The sequence below is a fragment of the Sinocyclocheilus anshuiensis genome, unplaced genomic scaffold, assembly GCF_001515605.1.
Source record: "Sinocyclocheilus anshuiensis isolate Anshui unplaced genomic scaffold, SAMN03320099.WGS_v1.1 scaffold283, whole genome shotgun sequence".
Taxonomy (NCBI): Eukaryota; Metazoa; Chordata; class Actinopteri; order Cypriniformes; family Cyprinidae; genus Sinocyclocheilus; species Sinocyclocheilus anshuiensis.
This window is the reverse complement of record NW_015549605.1, coordinates 2141225-2163302: the sequence shown is the minus strand read 5'-3', so window position 1 is coordinate 2163302 and position 22078 is coordinate 2141225. Positions and strand designations below refer to the sequence as shown.

The window sequence follows — 22078 nt, the reverse complement described above, 5'->3', positions numbered from 1 at the left end:
TATATATATATAGTTGCTTTTTGCATTTTAACAGCTTTGTGCATCAGTGAATCTTTTGAGAAGTTGGTATGGTACACTGATCATCATTTTGGCTAGAAAATGCTACTAGAATGTTGTGTGGATTTCGCCCTTAGGCATCAGTTGCAAAAATCAGATTAAGGATGCAACTACATGACCTGCTACACTGAACCTGCAATTAGGTGTTGAGTTCTTGACTTTGGCCCTTCTTCTTCTGTGACTTACCATGGGCTGCTGGGGGTATGTGGTGTGCTGTTGGGGAGCTTGAGAGCTGGGAGGGTAGGCGGCCTGTCCAGGCACCTGCTGGGGTTGCGACGCGGCAGGAGAACTATACGACATGCTGAGCTGGCTGAGGTGAGGTTCTGAGAACACGGATGAACCCTGACCACTGTCAAGCATCCCGTCAGCCACTGGAAAAAGATATGACATTCATAATTAAATAGGAAATGACAGGTAGGTTGATGGACTGATAGACTGAGTCTAACACTTACAGGTCATTCCACTTTGCATGTAATGAAGCTGATGGTCAACATCAGGCTCCTCACACTCGGGCTGGACGAGGCCAGGAGTTGGAGGCTGGGAACCACACTGGCTCTGTGCAGAACCTTGAGAGCTGGGCACGTTCTTCAAAGACTCGCTGGACAACTGCTTCTGCTCCTCTTCCTGCTTGCGTTTCTCTTGCTCGGCTCGCACCTGTTGTCTTTGCTCTCGTTTGCGGCAGATCAGGGACACACGGTCTCTGATGGCCTTGGCCATGGTTTTGTGGTCGCCCTCGCAAACATAGCCAGACTCAACCTGTATTTAAACATAGCATATGTTACCATCTACATGTGCTATATCTGATTCAGAGAATCGTTGATAAACCCACCATTTCCTGAGCCACATCTTCTGGCACGTCCCGATGGAGGTCGAAGGAAAACTCGATGGCTTCGTTGTCTTTGTATTTGCCTTTCAGTTTCTTGACATCTTCAATACGCAACCAGAGCTTGATGGCGATCATCTCCCCATCGTCCTCTTCAGCCAGCTCCACCCGCACCCCAGTCTCCTCCTGGAAGAAGGCATGGTTCAGAAGGTCCTTGATGGCGTATCTGGTAAGCAAGATGATAAGCAAACAAGGCAAAGATGTTAAATAAGGATAGCCAATCAATAAAATAAATTTAGAAGCATGTGGCTGACAAAGAGAAACCAAATCACATTTATTACACTGGTGGTGGATGAGGAGATCCCCCCTCACAATGTAAAGCGCTTTGAGTGCCTAGAAAAGCGCTATATAAATGTAATGAATTATTAATTATTATTATTATTATCTAATTTGGAGGCACAAGGTGGAACATTGGGGTTGTCCAGGATGGATTAATAAAAGAGTCACTGAATGATTCAAGATAGGTGAAGTCAAGCAAAATAAACTAAAAATATCGAGGACCTGACTTGAATTTGAGTGTCTCATGATCAAATTGATGTTTATTGGGTTTCAGAACTCTCCAGACATGAATTTTGATAACTTGGCGCCATTCTGTGGCGATGTCGCATCAATGTCATGAAAAAAACTTCATCATCCCTGGTTGTGTAGCGATAAATATTATATCCAACATTCTATCCGGTTGCATTTGATTCCACGGAACAAACTCATTCTCAATTCACAACCCAACAAGAGGAGACATAAGAGGAAATCTATGAATGTTTAACATGAACTCCAAATAAAATGTGCATATATTAACAAATTAAACCACACAGGATGTACGTACAGGGATTGACCAATTAAAACACATTTAAAAAGAGCTGATCCATGTCACCTGCATGGAACGATAGATATAAGGGTAAAAGATAAGACTGCACAATCTTTTTTACCAAGTCAGACCTCAGGAAAAAAAAAATCTCAAGTGGGCTCTGTTGATTAGCTGGATATAGTAGACATCAGCTTTTCCAGTGCTTCATCAGCGGAACATCAGACGTCATCTCACCTTACGCTCGATACGTTGTTTGCGATTTTCCATTAAATTTTTTTATGCACTGAAGCAAAACAGAGCATCAGCTTTATGACTTCCCACAAATTATTAGGAAAAATACTTCAGATGGTGATCAAGATCATTAAAAAATATATTATAGCTAAAATTCAATATGCATGCAAAATACGAAATCAAGATTTTTTTGGCTTGGACATTTAGGTAGTTGGACTTGAACAGGAGACAGTCTGGTCAAGGCTTGTTTTTTCTGTGGCGTGAGGACACAGCACACTCTTCGCTGGCTTGGTGTGATCACAGATCCATTTCACAGAGTGGCTTGTTGCTGGAATTTTTCCAAAACAGCGTGTGGGAAACCACTTATCTACTGCTACTATTCACATTCCACATGGAGGACCATACGCCTAAAGACTGCGATATACACTCACGAGTTCATGGCACACGTCGCTGAGAACTGAGGTATGACTAGATGAATGAGTTCTGTGAACACAGCGTGGGTGTGGGTAGTAGGCACAGCCTTACCTTTCATCTTTGTTTTGGCGAATACATCCCTCGATGATCTCTTTCACCTCTGGAATGGCTACCTTGTCGAAACTGCCAGGTTTAACTCCCTGTGGGGTAAAAACACAAAAGAACATTAAATCAACATGTCTTTTGTGCTGTGAAAGAAATCCCTTTAGAGCTCCACAGGGACTCAACAGGACTACATATGGTGCACGCTTTAGTGCCTGCCAGGTGAAAACCATCTGATCAATTTCTCAACAAACCACACAATTTAAGATGGCAGAAGACGAGCCAAAGTTTAATACTTACGGTTGAGAGTTTATTCAGATTCCTAACCGCAAGTATGAGCAATAGTGATGTCTGCCATAGTAAGCACTAATAATAAGTGTTTTTTGATGGCACAAGTATAAATGTGGCTTGCATTATAGTGAAACCCGTGACATTCCAGATATAGCTGTTTATCTGACAGATTAATAAATTTTGCTGAACAAAGTTACCTTCCCAGTGATAAGGAAAGCTTAAATCTATTAAGCCAGGATTTTTGAAGGAAGAAAAGTGAATAGTTATGAATAATGAATAATTTATGAATATTATTTTAATTGATAATATTATTTCCAACAAATATTTTAAAGATTCATTTTGGCTTTAGTACAATGATGACATATTTATCCAATTATTTACAGTAATTAATTATTTTAATTTATAAAAAAAAACTGAATTAAGATACACATAAAACACTAACACAGAATTCCTTTATAGATTATAATTCAAATTAATATCTAACGGAAGTTGAGGGTACACAGAGTACTAGTACAAATTCTGCTCTAAAAAAAGCTAATTTTACTGCTAAATATTAATTTATCATTTACTTCACTCTTAAAAATACAGTCAAAACTTTGGTCACCTCAGAGGTAAATGTTTAATTCATTTTATTAAATTTCACTTAATCTCTACAAATCAGAATGGATTTCTAGCAACACACAATCCCATTACCAGCCATCAGATTTAGCACTGGAAAACAACAAATTGCACAATGAGATAAAACCAACATATTACAAATCAATCTTACTCAACAAAAATCTTCTGCTACTTTTCCTGCTTTGTCTATTTTAAAAATTGTGAAATGACTTTTAAAATCATTTAACATTAACAAAGCCTACATAGAGCTAGAGCTGTCAAAATCACCCAAGACAAAAAGAGTGCAAGAAACTTACAAGTGAAATCCAGGAACACTGTGTTGCTTTACAGAGTGGTCTGCCTGAACTATTACTCCCCCTGTCTCAGCATCACCTCCTTATATAAGTCTGTAACCCCCCTCAAATTCCAGTGCCAAACAAAGTTAAGGATGACGGAGTATCTAACAGAATTAAGGCAGAACGTCGAAGTATTCCGATAACACGGTGATTTAAAAAGCTTGTTATGGACGCTGTGAATGGGTCCCCTAAAGCCAGATACATTCTGTTCCCCCGCTCTCCTACCGGTTAACAAAGGCGGTAAATTAGAAGCAATCATTTTGTATTTAACAAAGCAGAGAGAGAGGAGGGCTCCTGGAACAGCTGGGGGTGGGTGTAGAAAAGGAACAAAAGCAATCTTCAACTTCTACTCTCTACAACTCCCCAAGCGACAAAGTGTTACGATGCATAAGCATACTGAAGAATACTATTTTCTGGTTGAACTCCTTCGATGCCAGTCTTGCCACATCTCGAAATTACTTTCAAGGGTTGGAAGATATAGCCAAATGACTGGGACATTATATCCAAACTAGACTTTTACCATTTTTTTCATGCTCACCTCAAGTTTCTATGATATTCAGGTGAACATTCTGGTACGAAATGCGATCAAGGGCTTATTTTGGACTCTTTTATCATCTGGTAAGCATAAATTGTGAATGTTAAGTTAAATTCTGAAGTGTAATACTTGGCAAGAGTACATCTACAGACAATACTCACACGACTTTACACCACAAATCTGATGCCATTGTTGTCAACAAACCAATTTTCCAGTGAATAAATGGCAACACTCTGTCCAGCTGCAGTGCCATTAATTTCAGCTCCACTTCTAAAGTCTTTGCTTTAATCACTATAAAAATAAAAGGGAAGATCTGCATTGCAGTCAAACCTGTGTGGCTCTAATTCCATGAACACTTCAGTAAAACGGTCAGGCTGAAACCACTCCATGGTCACTGCTTCGAGATTACAAGCAGTGTTTGCAGATGTTTCGAAAGAAAGAACAAATCTAAACCGTTTCATCGTAATGAAAGCATTTACTCTAGGCCTATATGGGACAAGTCCCGCATCTGTCTGTGAGGGTAACCTCGGGTCCACTGAGCTTAAAATGCTTTCTGATTGCGTAAAGCTTAAATTGCTTCTCTCAGTGAATTGTTGTGCCTGTGCGATTGGATTTCATGAGATTAAAAGGCCTTCAGGCAGGGTGGACGCCAGTTTTCCAGACAGGCGGATAGAACTGGTGAAATCTAGGATGTGCTCTGCACTTTCCAAAGCTAACAGGTGGAAAGGGTAACACCTCTACACCTGACTCAAGAGTGAGGATGAAAAGAAACAGACAAACTTTTCTGTACCACAATGTTGACCCAACAAAATCACTCTAGAACCTTCTACAATCACGTTTTCAATGACCAGTTACAAAAACATTCAGTCAAATGGAGGGGATTCAGTATGGAGAATCAGTACTGCTCCCTACTGGTGAGCCCCTCATTGGCTTATCACAGTCCTCAGCCAGTTGTTTTCTGCCTCTGCTGATCATATTTTCAACCTCCAGCATCATATGATCGCCCTATTGACCTGAACAAGAATAAAAAAGCTCATGACTGCCTTATACTCCCCCTCCTCTTCTCTGCCAATGACATTGAATCAGCCTTTCCCTTCATTGATGTCCTTTAATTTATAAACTACAGCAACAGGACTGGTCTTTTCCAGCCTTCTAACAATGGTCTTGGATTCATATATAGCTGTACTCTCAGGGACGTTCACCTCCATTGTTCTGACGACAACATTGTATGTTCATAAATAGATGGACACTTTTAAGCACCTTCAATGACGATTACATCACAATGGCTTAAGAGATCTGAAATAAATAAATTCAAGAGAAACTGAAAAAAAAATGACTGTGGAACATTTTGAGTTCAAACGAGACCAAGTCAGTCAAACACGAAACTACATTAAAGCCAGAGAGAGCAATTGTTTGAGCCAGAGACTGAATTCATGGAAAGTCAACACATGACGCACCACAAGCTGATATCAGTGACGGCTGTAAAGCGGATTTAATCAAAGCTAAATTTTTATTGCGACTGGCAGGAAAAAAAGAAACTTACACATCCAGATATCCAACTGTTTTAATTTTGGACAATTACTTCTTACTGGGTGGGTCTGGGATAAAGCTGGGCTGTATGACGACCAGTAAACTGGTCAAAATGAGGAATCTTAAGGAGTTTTCTTTTCTTCTTTTCAATAGCTTTGAAAGTGGCTTATCCAGTCAGAATTTAGTCACAACAGTGTTTTATAATGTTAGCTCTTGTTTATAAATTTTATTTTGCACAGATACCAGACTTTTTCAGATGTTCATTGTAAATAATCTTCTTCATTTCCATCAAAAAACAAAACAAAACAAAAAAAAGTAAATAGAAGAAATAATAATAATAAATTCAGATGACATACCTTTTGTTTCTAAAATAATAAATTCACTGGCTTATCCAAAAATAGGTATTACCATATAAATATTAAAATATATTTTTTAAAGAAATTAATACTTGTATTCAGCAAGGATGCACTACCGTAAATTAATCAAAACTGACAGTAAACATTTATCATGTTAAAAAGGAGACCTGTTTCAAATAATTATATTTAATTCAATTAAATTCCATTTCAACAATTATAAGAAGAAGAAATGTTTCTTGAGCAGCAAATCAGCATATTAGAATGATTTCTGAAGGATCATGTGACACTGAAGACTGGAGTAATGATGCAGAAAATTCAGCTTTGCCATCACAGGAATAAATTAAATGTTAAAATATATTACAATAATATTTAATATTTCAATACAATATATTTATATTTCACAACATTACGGTTTTCATTTTATTTTTGATCAAATAAATGCAGCCTTGGTGAGCAAACTTTTTAACATTAATGTATATTGTGATATATATACACTGTCAATATTACATAAAAGTAAGATTTTGGTCATACCACCTACTCCTCGTCACACAAAACCATTCATTTGAATGACACAGCTGTAAGTTGCTTACATAATCTCATGTATAGTGTGACGCCTCAAGCTGTGGGCAGGTTCCAGCGAGCGCATTTCAGAACAAGCTTCTTTTATTGAATTATTTCATAAGCAGAATCCTGAAAAATGTGGGGGTGTAATGACAGAGCTGGCGAAGATTATAGCAGAAGGAGAGAGAACGAGGCGCCCAAAGTGAATGAGGCACAGAGAGTGAGCAGAGGTGTGCAAGGGTACTCACGCTGGTGACTCGGCGATAGATTTGAGCAGGGTTCTGACACTCGGAGTACGGGTACTCAGAGGTAGCCATCTCCAGCATGCACATTCCGAAGGCGTACACATCCACCGACTCGTCGTATTTTTCCTCGTACATCTCAGGTGCCATGAACTCAGGGGTACCTTAAATCAAAAGAACCATTCAGAACTCTCAGTGCCTGAGATCTCTACTCACCCCAGCAGGGCCGGGGAGAGGAAGGGAGAGAGGAGGTGGAGGACAACTGCACTGTTGCTCCGTACGGCCCTGAGAGGAGAGAAAGAGGGGGAGCAAAAGATATGGAGAAAAGGAAAAATAAAAATAAAAAAAGAGGAAGGGGGAAAACCGGCCTCAATTAGTTAGCAGTGAAAGAATCCAGTTTTTCTCTGCAAGGCCTTTAGATTTTCTATTGCAGTACTTTAGACTAGTGCACAAAGCAGCCAAGCATCATCTCGCAAACAGGAAGTTGATTTAAGCCAGACGCACATGCGTTGGTGCAGGTTACTTTTAGAGCTGATTTATGGGCTTCGAAACCGTGTTTATCTTTACAACACGGCCGTGCCGCCAACATGTTAAATGACGTACCGGACAGCGGTGGGCGACTAGCTATGGAACTTGATCTATGTCAACAACACAGTTATGGAAAACACATGACCGACTCACCTTTCTACTAGCCTGTAAGGAGAGAAGGTTAAGCAGGTTAAAGCACAGAGCAAGCCCATAGCTAGTGAGCGAAGACTCTCGTGCACTAGCGTGTGTTAAAAGGCCTCGCACAGGAAAACGAGCTAACATATAGATTCATATTGAAATATTTCCGTTTTGGATTAGGTTGCTTTGTTGACTTACCACTTACTCGCCATTTTTTAGAATACTTACTGTATGAACTGCAGGACATTAAATAACCCATACAGTGGAGTGAGACCAGCTGAGATTATAGCCCTATAGTTTAAAGAAAAAAATTCTCAAAAACCAGGAAAAAAACAAAAACAAGTAAATTTTAGAGGAGAGAGAGAGAAGGGATCCAGAAAGAAATTTGTCATAATATCTAAACCATCTGAAAAGGAAGAGGGGAAAAAACTGATGAGGCAATCAGGAAAACCTTTGGAAAAAGATGTTAGACATTACTGGCAGCAAGAGAATTTCTAGGATTTTAATAATTATAGACCACAGGTTCCAAACCAAAGTGTTTATTCTGTTAATAATGATGCGAAAAATTCCCGTAGCACACTTACTAACAAAGCGTTATCCACCATGCGGCTTTGCTGGTATTCTTAAGGCATATATTACCCAAAATACCCCAAAGTTTATGGAAACTTAAGAGTGTTTTCACCTTTTGCATTTACAGGCCAATTAGTTTCAGGTGGGAAACAGCAGGATCTAAAGGTGTTCCCCCAGTTTATAAGACGTTCCCCTCTGGTTTTACCCCCCGTCTCCACCCCAAATTAAAACTTGTACCCTTGGCTGCCTGGAAAACTGTGGTCTAAGGTGAACAGTGTAGCTCGGAGCTACAGCATGCCTTACATATCTGAGCGTAACTGACAGCAAATGCCCCACCTTCCCAATTTCACCGTTATCATTGAAAAGACAAGCAGTGACATGATACATATTTTGGATTGTATACACCATGGTGAGGTGGGGAAAGCAAGAAAGTTCTAGCACTGGGTCGTACCTATGACACTCTTAGCGAATGACGAGCGCTTGAGGGTGGCCAAGCCTAGATCACCAATCTTAACGGAGCCGGTGGGACCGGTGATGAAGATGTTGTCGCACTTAAGGTCCCGGTGAATGATGGGAGGAGCCCTGGTGTGGAGGAAGTGCAGGCCCTTCAGGATTTGCCGGCACCAGCTCCGCAACACCTTTATCTTCATCACCTTGAAGCGCTTCAGATACCTGAGGAACAAAGAGTTGAGAATTATCCCTATGTTCTTCTTCACTAGACCTTGACAGAGTAAAAACAAACAGCAGATGTATGAACAGAAGATGATACCTGTCTCCAGGTTTGGTGATCATGTCTTGAAAAGACAATTTCAACCAATGAAATGAAAAACAATGAGAAAACTCATTCAGGGAGGATCAGGGAGAATTAAATGATTACACGATGATGGGTCTGGGTCTTTGAAACATCCATATGGACAGCTGCATTCTCATCTATGAGTCCCAGATAGAGAGGACAACAGCGTGTGAAGAAGGCAGTACAGCACTTTCATTAGATTAGCTTGGCCTAATCAAATCTTGGAGCCAAGCCACAGCCAGGATTTGGCCTTGTAATCCTCATTACAACAATCTACTCAGTTCAGGCACCAATACAGGGGGAGCTGGGTACCCTTTATCCCATAATGCCCTAGGCGAAGACGGGCACAAGCTCACAAGCTAAACAGAACATATATAGTTGCACAATTGACTCATCTGTTACGCGACATGACTTTATTTTAATCTGACACACCGTTTCCGCTCCAACCTGTTTGTCTTGAGAAGAATCAGATAACTGTCTGAAGAAACATCGGTTTATGGATAACTGTAATTGTGATTCAGAAATCGAATCCTTTCCTCTTCCTTTTCCTCTTCTCATAGTAAAAGAAAAATGGTTGAATAACATCGGATCAGATGAAACTGGTTTTGCAAGGCAGCCTGAGAAGAGATATTAGAAGAGCGTTTTTGTGTAAACAGATTGTCTCTGTAGTTTGCTTAGTAAGACTGAAGCGAGCAATAAGTAGTGCTTCGCCCAATGGCAGGAGGTGGGTGGTGGTACAGGGCGGCTTTGATGGAGTGTGGCGGCTGACTGACAGGTGGGAACGGAGCCAAGGGTAAGTCCCGAGGCAATACTGAAGAGAGCAACAAAGCCTGATTCAAAACTGTCTCATCACTCAACACACCCAGTGGCTCCCAGAGGGCCCCAACAGGCTGTTTTCCAGCTACACCAACAACTCTCTCCGCACTTCTCAAAACAATAAATTACTTTAAAACATTCCGTCCTCAACCATATAAACAGTCAAAGGCCTGAAACATTCAAGAAAATGTTATGAATTTTGATTGTCAGATTTATCTTTCAGATCAACTACTGTCACAGAGCAGTAGTTTGAATAATCTGTGTTTATGTACAGTATGTTTCAATCCGAAATGTTGGACTAGAAAGCTTTAAAAGGTCTTTTATGTGAGCATACAGGAACAGGGTGAGGGACAACCCACTCCCTGAGCAGTTATGTCTTCGGCGACCCAGACAAAAATGAGAACAAAGATTAGTTTAGGCATGGCCATGTCTGTAGGATGCTCCATTTCTACCTGACCTCTTGATCACTGTTTATCTTTGCGGTGGAGGAACAGCCATGCAGAATGCCACACATTGCCGGGATGCCAGGGATGATGAATACAAAGCAAGCCTGACATTGTTTCTCATTTTTCCTTTTTCGCTCATCTCCCCATGTCTACTCCTGGCAGTAATAGTGGCATTCTTGTTGTTGTGAGCTATGTGACAGATAACTAATTGTGCGTGACTGAGCCTCTGAGGATGACGGATCTTTGTGGGACTCCTTTTTATGTGTCCTGGAAACTCATAACAAATGATTACAATCAAAATGTTTAATCTGTTCTTATGTTAAAGGGCCAACCCAGTTCAATATGTCTGCATCATTTACTGGTTTTCTTGGTGACATCTTCATGTGCATGAGTCACCAGTTTTTTTTTTTTTTTCATTTCAAGAAGATCTAATAAGTCTCTATGCCACATTTCTATGAATTGATTTGGAAGGTGGGAAAAGCAAGAATGGTATCATAGTCAGGTACTAGTATTTAAGTGGGTGTATGACTCTGTTTGTGTCGGAGCCCATACATCCACAGGAGGGGGCTGCTGGTCCAGTTTGTGGTTCGTCTCATAACAGCTCCAGCATCTGTTCAGTACCCACAATGCCTGTCTCACATGAAGGTGACATGCCACTCTTCCCCTGCGATCACTCTGGTAACAGTTCTAACTCAATCGCTCTATTGTGATTGTGTTTTGTAACAGATAATCACAGCCTCTGTGGACGGTCCGCTAATGGCGATGGACATGAGGCTGGTGAAAAGCATGTTTGAAATGCCATCCTGTTGTTGCATTTGAATGCTGTACCACAATACAATATTAACTGCAGCGGATGCTGTGAATTGGAAAAAAAAAATGTGACAGAATGAAAAACCTGGGTAACACACTTTATGTAAGTGTTAACAATCATTTACATAACACCACAATCCTAACAAAACAAATGACACACTTTTGCTGAATTTTGCATTTGACCATTCATTAAGCAATATTATGTTGGACAGACAATATAATATAAAAGCGGACCGGATGCTTTTTACTAACGTTTTTAGGGTTCCCGACGTCATGAGCTCAGTCACCAGCACAATACACTTGCGGCCTTTGGAGGGCAACTCCCATGAGTCGTAAAAACGCACAATGTTTGGGTGCTGCAGGCCTTTCAACATGCCAGCCTCTTCCTTAAAGCGCTGGCGCTCTGATCTTGACAGCTTCCGATCCTGCAAGGACAAGAACAGAAGACATATAAACCTTTTAGCCACTTGTTTTACTTAAATGTGATGGAAACCATACTTAACAGCCATTTATTGTATGTTAATCATTTCTCACTGAGCGGAGAGTATTACAGATATGCTTTAAATCAAATGCCATGGCTTTATGTTAAACCACTATAGCTCACGTGGAACCAGAGGAGGTCCACGCTAGGGCTGGGTATCGAGTTCGATACTTTTTAGGCACCGACCGAATTGCCTCGATACCATCGAGTATCGAAAAACGTCTCGTCGTTCGGTACCAAATTTCGATACCTAAGGGGTTAATCTCATCACCGTCAGTGAGCCAATAAAGGCCCGGGTATACTCCACTTTCCGCGTTCTGTTCCATCTCGCGCTCAGCCGTGTCCGCACAGCTTTCAAAGTATACTCAACCGCGGATGAGTGCAGACGGACGAGCTCAACACAGGCGCAGTTTGACTTGCGCTCTGTCTCAACTTTCACCTCGCGCATGCGCTGTTGTACGCGGACCGTCCGCGCGGTCTCAAAAAATTGTTTTTTTTTTTTAGATAATGTAATCTTGTTAAAATTGATTTCATAAAATTGGTATCGAAAAAAGTATCGTTCAGGAACCGGTATCGAAGTCAAGGTATTGGTATCGAACATTTTTGAACGATACCCAGCCCTAGTCCACGCAACCTTAAATAACGTAACCCGACCCCAGATTCCTGCCAGACCTCCAAAAGAGCCTCTATAGACAACGCATAAAGCACAGGAGGGGACAAGACTCAACCAGTTTAAACACAAAGTGGTCCTCTTATCCTGTGCTTAATCCCTGTAAGGACCACACACAAAACACACCTATAAGAAAGAAACTACAAAAGCTTGGTGCAACTGGTTCAACGTGACCGGGCACTACATCATCTCCCTTGACTCTCTAACCTACCCAAAAAACCTCTCTGATATTCTATCCAGGGTAGCCTGACCTGCCCAACCACAACAATGTCAGGGTTTTCGGATGAAACGCACCTCCCTGCGCATGTGAGTATCCAAGCGTTGACGTCAAAGTTCCTTTCCGGTCAAGCTGAGCTCTTATCAGCAGTTTAAACAGTGTACGCAAACCTGATCATTAATCATTATTATGATTGCTCCAGCAACCGCCAGTGATGAATTAATCCAGTGGCACTTTGTGGAAAAAAGGGCCACTACTTTCACACAACCCCAGCGCTTAAATCATATGTATTACGTGAGCACTAATTCCATTCTGCGAAAGACTTGTCCTGCATACCTGGTGGGAAAATTGCAACGTGCATCTTATAAAAGCTATACGTAAGAGTTCAGTGAGGACACCTATAGATTTCTCCAGCTATCTGCAACCAGTGTATTCGGTGTCATTGATGTGCTGCCATTCTAGAATGCTGATGGTGGCATTCTCTCCACATTAATGCAGACAGAGTCATTCATTTCCCAAATGCACTAACAACCGTACTAGCAGCAGGCATCTGCAACTCATTAAGTACCACTAATCCCAAAGGACAGTAGAGGGAGAGAGAGAAACAAAAGGGATTCAGCCTTAGATGGGGGAATGAAAGTGTAAACACTATTGACTAGGGTTCACTGCAATGAGAGCAGAAAAAACGTGATGGAGAACGAGAAAATGCTGAAAATACATACTTGTATGCAAACGATTGGCCAGTGCATTGCAAACATGTACTCCTGTTGTGTGCACTTGCATACTGTGGTGGTATTTAGGTAGTTGGGTATGAACATGCTGACAGTTTAACTGACTTGCTCAGCAAGGTTCTCTTCACGCTCTTGCTCCAACAAAAATTGACCTGAAAAAAAGTGACTATAGAAGACAACAGTTCACGCTGGTGCCCACTCTGGCACCCCTTTCGGTGCAAAATTCAGCTTGGAAGCATTCGTGTACTTGCGTACAGATTGATTTTGGGCCCCTGGACCACATTTTGAGGCCAAACTTTAAGGAAGGCAGTGCTCTGAGTCTCCTCTCTGCAAACAGAGGCCATCTTATTTCCCATCTCATTGCGTCTGTAGATAATCTAATCAATGGCTGATAATGCAGGACAAAGGAAGAGGTCTTCTGCAGCATGCTGGGGGTTGCAGCTCTGCTAGTCTCTCTTCAGGTCTGGGGCAAAAAAGACCTCATTGATTGCGACTTAAATGGAGATTTTGGGCTCTCTCTCTTGCTGATAAGACACAGGAAGGATAAACAAGTGTGAGTGAGTGGGCGAGCACGCAAGATAGAGTAAGGGAAGTGATGCGTTTAACTTTGGCACCTCATGCAAGCTTGTCTTGGCAAACCACAAGCATCACTTTTAGCAGCCCGCTTCTCAAAATAAAAACACAGGTGCTTGTGCTCTTCTCAATCATGTGACGCAAATAATTGAGGGTTTGGTTACAGGAGTAAACACAGCTTTAACAGACAACACACTGTAGGTTAAACTACATAAAACAGACAAATTAAACAAGGAAACCCTTGCAAGTGGAGGCAACTACTGCATAGAGAGAGAGAGAGAGAGAGAGAGAAAGAGAGAGAGATTTAAAATAACCAAGATACCGGTTTACAGATATTATTTGTTAGCAGACAGAAACCGAATTCTTGGCAACTGAAAATAGGGCTTTAAAAGGTTAAACACTGAATTATTAAAGAGCAGTTTGAATAATTAGTAACGTTTCTGGCTCTATCTATTGAGTAAATTCTGCCTTTGTGAAAATAAGCATTAATTTGGTTCAAAAACAACACTTTTAAACTTTTGAAGTTAGGGTGTGTGGGTGTAAAAGAGGCCGCATATGTGCCCTTCTTTTCTATTAACTAACTCACAGGCAAACAGATCAGCTTTTATCTCTAGTTCTGCTTAGCCAGTCACGTGAGCTTGTGCAGTTCAGCGAACAATCAGCTGTTTACTCGACTGTCGCACACAAAATATCTTTTGGTCTACACCTCTGGCCTGGCATGGAGATATAAACGCAGCTGTGGTGCCCTCCTGTCTGTAAACAAGCCAAAAAATACAGCAGTAACCAGAAACAGCAGCGAGCCTTTCTAGAAAACTCACCCCTGCACTTTTCTGAGAAAATAAGCCAAATGCTAATACAATAATGATAATGGATACGATGCCAACTCCTGAAATTGAATTAACACAGAGCTGCTCTGTTTTCCTCAAGTCTTTTTTACTGCAGTGCTATTTCTACAGAGTAATGGGACAGATAGTGTTCGGCCCGCTGAGCGGCATCAATGCAGATGGGAGACTCTCACCTGATAGCGTTTTGCAGAAGTTGTGTGGGTGCACAATAAGATGCAATACAAGACGCTCGTGGATGTGGCGGGAACTGGATCAAAGCAGCTTCGACCACATCACAGAGCTGGACTAAATATGTAGTAAGAGCAAACCGAACGTCATTTCAATCAGTGGATCAAATCTGTGGAGCAGGCTGAGAAAGAGGCAGCTGTGAGAGCCATGTCTGAATAACAGCGCACTTATAACCCCTGAGATTTGCATTTGTAAAAAGGCAAATAAAACGGATTGGCATGACTCATGCTAGCGGGTTGCATAGCATTCTCGTAGGCAATGCCAGTGGGGAATGGAGCAAATGGTAGCTCAAAGCTCTGAGAGATAAGAGTTGGTTTCAGTAAACGGTGAACCTCAACCGTTATAGATAAAACTAGAGGCTCCTGAACTCTGGGATGGTTACCATGTGCATCGGGACAGGCGATGCTTGAGTCCAAACAGAGGTTGTGTGAACCAAACCAATTCTGTTGTTTACCAAATTTCAAAAGATTTAAAGATAATTCAAATGCTTTCTGTCATTTTGACATAAATATAAAGTATCTGGTCTTCTGCAATTCCCTACTTTAGAAACTAGTGGAGTTCATTCATGGTGCACTGTTCAATAAAATGGCTCATAAGATTACAAGACTGCAGCATCTGTTGTCATTTTCATGTAGCGAGAAAAGAATAATACAAGCACTTAGCATTGATATCACAAGAGTTCTTGTGATATCAAAGTCACATACATGTATTTATAAATGTATGCATTTAATTAGTTAAAAGTCTATTTAAATAAAAGAGAAAATATAAAGAGAAAATATAATACAGACAGAGAGAGAAATGTAAAAAAAGTTTAATGAATTAATAAATACATAAAAATACATAAATGTTTTAATTAGTCAAATAAGTCTATTTAAATAAAATATTAATTTAAAATTAAAGCTGCAAGCAGCGATGAACGGGCCCTCGCACCCGGGCTCACCGCCATGGGGTGGCTTTAGTAAAACAGCGAACGGCGAGCATTATGCATTTAAAGTGGTAAATATAGGAGGAATACGTCAAAGTCATTTATATGTGCCAATCTTCCTGCTGCCAGCTGGTGGCGCTATAACTATAACTGGATTTTGGCATGTAGATTTCTTCAGTCCAGCACTTTTATCAAACATATGAAATTTGGTGCAGATTGAACATGGTATGTTTGAGTTAGTATAAAGCATGACGTGTCCTATTGCCAACAGGTGGCGCTATGATTATAACTGAATATTGGCCTTTAGATGTCTTCAGGCCATGACTCTCAAACGTGTGAAGTTTGGGGCAGATCGGACATTGCTTGCCTGAGTTATAGCAACTTCCTGTTTTATGGCGAAACATCAAACTTTGTCAGGCCGCCAGGGACACGCCCCTTGACGAAAACTCAAGATCTTCGCAATTTAACATCACAAAGGCCTTATGATGACCCTCACCAAATTTGAAGATGATCCGAATAAAACTGTAGGAGGAGTTCGTCAAAGTACGAGGCCTGGAAATGTCAAAAACTGCACAAAAATTGTACAGTAAATTCAAAATAACGTGCATCCTGTTGGGTTTTGGATTTTGTACCAAGAGACTTTTTTGTAGGTAATGGTGTTTTACGCACGTGTACCGATTTTCGTACATGTACGTAAAACGTAGCTTGAGGTGCACTCCGTTGTAATTTTACAGGTGGCGCTATCGAGCCGTTTTTGCCACATCCACTTCTGAAACCCATATCAGATGTAAATTTTCGCCAGTTCTGATGCGTGTGCAAAGTTTCATGAGTTTTGGAGAATGTTTAGGCCCTCAAAAAAGCGATTCACTTTGGAGAAGAAGAAGAATAATAATAAACAGAGCAATTCCAAGAGGTAAAAATAATTACAATTTTAAAAAATGTATGTTTATTACATGAAGAAATGACTATAAACAAGTAAATATTTTACCACATTATGAAAAAGTATTTTATACAACGAAGATTAATAGAGTATACTTTACAAAATGAAATAAAATAAAAATAAATATTTAAACGTGTTATTTTCAATTTCTTTGTTATATAAATTTACTAGCAATTTCTGAGTGAAAACTGTTTCACCACCCTTCTTTCCAGTTTAAGAGCATGAAAAAAAAAGTATAACCCAATCTGTCAAAGTGACATGGCCAACTCGCTTAAAGGTGACATATCATGGAAATCTGACTTTTCCAGGTTTTAAATGCTATTATCAGGTCCCCGGTGCATCTACCAACCAAAGAAAACTTGAAAAAGATTATTAACCCAGTAACTTTGTTTTGGGAAGCCTTTTTCTGCAAGCGTCTGAGAAAACGAGCGCGTCTGATTTCGCTCCCTTGGTGACGTGGCAAAGGGATCTCATAATATTACCGCCCCTTAATCTATAAGTTTCTGCCCACGGCGCAGCTCTATTCTGGAAAAGGGGGCGGGGAGCAGCAGCTCATTTGCATTTAAAGAGACAGGCCCGAAAAACAGTGCGTTTCTGCTTCCACTCAAAATAGGCATTTTCAAAATGATATAATAAATGATCTGTGGAGTATTTTGAGCTGAAATTTCATAGACACATTCTGGGGACACCAGAGACTTGTATTACATATTGTAAAAAGGGGCATAATATGTCTCCTTTAAAACTAACTTAAAATTATGCTTTTTGAAGTGAGAGGTAGACAACAAATGAATTACAAGAACTTTTTTGGCAGAATACTTCATATCTATGCATAATGAATCGCATCAGGCCGTGAACGCATCTTTTAAAACACAGTCGACGGTCCATGCTAAAGTTCAGCAGGGGAACTTCCCAAACAGTTTACAGAATAAACAGCTGCTTTTCATATGCAGCTCATTCATTTCTCTATTTCATGTTCGTATAAAACAGTTGATCCTTATTCAGAGTATGCTAACACCATTGTGGAGTGAAAACCACATCCTCGGTTACGCTTGCACTGTAATGTCACATCTGTCCAATCTCATGCCAAAAAAAGAACGAAGGGGGGAAAAAAACTGGCCCTGGGCCCTGGTTTCTAACAACACAAATCCATATCTGTGACAGTACTTTTCCATAATAATGGGATCCAAACTGCAGAACCTTGTTTTGGGCCTCTTGTTTTGCAGTCGGGCCAGATGCACTGCAAAGAGAACAAGTGTGTGCTTTTGCATTAATGTGCGAGAGTTTAAGGTGGTAGAAAAGTGGTACCGTGAACATTAAAGAACAAAACATACTCTAGGGAAGTAGATTAAAGCTCAATTTCAATACAATACAACTTTAAGTAAGTATGGAGTTAAACATGTCCGTTCATCATAGTGATTATTATCACAGCTTTGATGCTATGCATATGTTATTATGAGCCATTCTGTAAAATATGTAACAAGATCCAAGCTCAGTTTCTCCAGCCAAGGGGTCAGTGGCCTGAAACAGGTAGAACACCCCTGGTTTATCAAGATTCTCAGTGAGCAAGTTATTTAAACAGTCAGCAAATTGAGATTTAATGGCATGATGTTTGAAATCTAACACTTCCCTTTGGGTTTTCTTACCACCGCAGTAATGCAAGAATTCATGTTAAGTATGCATGTGTACATGAATATGTTGGCCAAGCATCTGCATTCTTGCATAGAGTATTTTCGTGGCCTTACTCTAGCAATCACCGAGTCGTCAAGCTTCATTATTCACCGGTGTACTTCCTGAAGTGATTGTGGGCATGCAGAGCACTTAGTCTGAGTTAATGGAAAGACAAAGATTCTGTCCTCCAGGGGGACCTCATTCCCTCTGATCTTCTCCAGGATTCATATTTCACAAACATGGGCACCAGTAAAACAGTGATTCTAAAAATACCATCCACCACCCCTGCCCTGCTCAACCGTAGTGCGCTGGGCATCTATAGACAGTGGATATAAAATACCAAACCGAATCTATTCCCAAAATACACTAAGAAAGTCAGATGAGAGGAAACGACAACTATATACACTCAAAGAGGTAAAAAACGGAGTCTATTAATTGTGCACGGACTGAGTGAAGGAATAATCAGCTTAGCTGCTGTGATGTGCTTGATAACTGTATGAGCAACCCGGCTGATGGACAGACTCGATCACATGACCGCCTGAGAGCCTGTGCTCCATTTCCCAGCAGCACTTAGTAATGGCCATGACAGGAGTTTAATACATCAAAACAAGTATGAACCACATCCACTAGGCACATATGCACCGTCTTTGTTTTGCATGTTGCCTTGATAAAGTGGAAAAAGGGCAGCGGTTCAACATGAAGCCTTCTGGGTGTTTCGAAGCCAAACAGACGACCGATCATAAGTTTAAAAATCCCCACATTTACACAGGCTCAGCCAATGACTGCTGCACTCTTGCTGGTGCAAACCACTGTAAACATCATAAGACTTTCATTTGACATCTGAACGGTCTGAATCAGTGCATGCCCTGTTTTCAGTCTGCAGGTTGAAAGGCGCATAAAAAGCCATTAAAGCAGAAATCACAGTTCTATTCTATTCATTTCATGTTTATTTGTATAGCGCTTTTCACGATACAAATCGTTGCAAAGCAGCTTTACAGAAAATTTAAGTTTCTACATTATATTTAGTAGTAGCTTATCAGTTCTGTGTGTTGCAGCTATTCAAGGAAAAGATCTAATAATAGAAACGTTTCTGAAGGCAACAACCCAATAATAAAGTATTGTTTGTGTTGCAAATATTACATTTTTTTCTATCTCCTTTATTCAAAAAAAAAAGAGTGATCCAGCTGGTAAGATGTTGGTGACTTGTTTACGAGATGATAATGTTTACTGGATCTCTCACTCCGGTCACATGAAGTCCGGGTCATCGGTTCAGATTTCCCAACTGCCGCAGCTCATGCCTTCTCATTAACCAAAGGTAAGCATTTAGGACTATTATGCACCTTCCCTAATTTTAGTTAAAAAAATTATTTCGCTTTATACATCAAAATGTATTGCAAAAAATGTTCTAGCACTTGAACAACATACTGAGAAACACTAGATGGAGTTAAAAGTGACAAAACAGGATTTTTTTGCTTAATACTGTATGTGGAAATACATTAACGTTCACAACTTTCCAATGCAAAAATTGGTTATTCATTAAAAATCATGAACACATTAACATATGTCTCCTCATATCTATCAATAGCCATTCAGTATTTAGCATGAACATGAACTGGAGGTAAGCCAATCAGAGTCAAGGTTATTTACATATTGAAGCCTTAAAGGTGCAGTAGCACAAAAATTATGTTTAATTCTAAAGGTAACAGAAAGGATCACGCAAAGGTAAATCACAACCTTGACTAACATTAAAAGTGGACTTGAGGGGGGGGGTTAGATTTAATGTTAGAAGTAAAATATGGGTCCTTTAAGCAGAAAGTCCAGTTTATTGGGTAAAAGAAGTGCAGCGGCGCTGCTTGTGTACAGCAGTGATTGCTTTGCCCTGTGAGCAGCGTTTCTGATAACCTCCTATGGAGTCTTAGTGCAGATCGAGTCGTCAAGCCGCAGAGGTCCTGAGGGGTTTACACAGAAGAGAAATGACAGAGGAAATGAAAAAGGAAAAGTGCAACAGTCAGGCATCTGCCTTGAATAAGACTGAACAGTTGTTCCTTCAAACAGCACTAAACTAGCTGCAAAACCATGACAGCTTAATCTAGATCTGAAACAAGCAGAGAATGTTGGACTCCAATTAGGGAAGGAAAACTAAAACTTGATTTTCTTTTTCTCAAACCCAAAGATTTGCCATTAATCAGCACTTAACAGACTGCTCAGAACCAGGGCCATGTGTTCAGTGTGGCCTAATTTTTGGAAACTGCAGTTCACCCCCCAGGGTGATTTGGTGGAGACTGGAGAGCATAATTCTGTTATCTACTAATGAACATTTCAGTTGTCTCTGTTAAGGGTAATGTTTGCTGGGAGGTAAACTGAGGTCAAGGTGAAGGTCTTGTGGGGAATTCCAGCTGTTCTGCCTCTGACAAATGTGCTTCTCTGGACAACTAGTTGACTATAAAGACCTTTTTAATAAGGCTGTTTTAGGGTCACGTGTATAGTTACTAAATGCAACTCTTCTATAAGTTTACTGACAAAAAGTGAACAACTATAACCTAGGGGTGTGCGATATTGACAAAAAATTATATCTCGATATTTTAACTAAATGCACACATGCACTAGTCTAGACTTCACGTAATGTATGCGTGCGCTCTGTAGGGATGTTTTGAATGTTTTTTGCAAAATACTCGATAATGTCAAATCGCACATCGTTAAAACAACAATTACGATATTATCGCAGACGATATATATCGCACACCCCTACTATAACCCCCTATTGCCTAAAACAACAAAGTCCTCGAAAAAGTGAATAATGTATTATAAATCGGGAACGCTTCTCAAATGCAGGCGGTTTGAAATCTGACAGTAATCGTATTGAAACTGAATGTTCAATGCAGTGAATCTGTAATAAAGGCAGAAGGCACAAGGTCTTTTCCAATTTCCAAATTCACCCATACAGCATTTTGTGACAGACTAAGGTTTACAAATGTAAGCCTATACAATGCTTCAAAAGACATTAACCCTGAATTACGAAATCAAAGTGATATAGATAATTGTAACAGTCGCTAATTATAAAATAATAATGTTCATCTCAAAACTAACACTGTCTTAAGTATTAAAGCTACAATAAACTCGAAAGGTAAAAAAATCTAAATAAACTGCAGTGTTATTTGCATATCATTAATATACTATTAAGGTTTTTATTATATTTTGAATCATTTTTATTTATGTATTTGCTTTTTTATATTTTCAATTAAAGTTTTAGTACTTTTTTCATTTTTTGTATTTAAGCATGTCAATATAGTTTTCATTCATTTTTATTTCAGTTGTAGTTTCATTTTGGTAAGTTGAACTAAATGAAAATGAGAAATGTTGCCTTGGAAACTCACCAAATTAAATATAAAATAATTTTGAGTTTTTTTTATATTCTATTTCCTTGAAAGTTTATTTTATTTCAAGTAATGAAAATGTTTTTTATGGTCTTAGTTTTGGTTAACTACAACAACCCAGGTTTACAGTTCTCACAATGCTTCTGGGTTTAAAACCTTAAGGACTCAACTAACTCTAGCTAAGAAGTCCTAGAAACATTCAATCAATCATTTCACAATGAATCATTTATTAGGCTCATAGTCTGGGAACATGGATTGGTTCCATGATGCCATTCACCTTTTAAGTACTTCTATTATCTAAATTCATTTGCATCAGGCGGTGTCCGAGTCAATAACGGCTTTCCTCCATACTAAAATTCAAACAC

At 39.9% G+C, this 22078-nt stretch overlaps 1 protein-coding gene across 3 annotated transcripts in view; it reads right to left on the bottom strand.

Moving 5' to 3' along the window:
- The window catches only part of LOC107658853 (serine/threonine-protein kinase WNK1-like), a 79124-nt gene that overhangs the window by 30192 nt on the left and 26854 nt on the right, over positions 1-22078 (bottom strand). For all 3 annotated transcript variants that reach the window (XM_016447530.1, XM_016447531.1, XM_016447532.1), the window contains exons 3-9: positions 11314-11486; positions 8648-8868; positions 6967-7124; positions 2502-2590; positions 887-1106; positions 510-813; positions 244-428 (exon numbers count right to left, since the gene is read on the bottom strand). In XM_016447530.1, the coding sequence (XP_016303016.1) occupies positions 244-428; positions 510-813; positions 887-1106; positions 2502-2590; positions 6967-7124; positions 8648-8868; positions 11314-11486 (1350 nt within the window). The remainder of the gene's footprint in view (positions 1-243; positions 429-509; positions 814-886; positions 1107-2501; positions 2591-6966; positions 7125-8647; positions 8869-11313; positions 11487-22078) is intronic.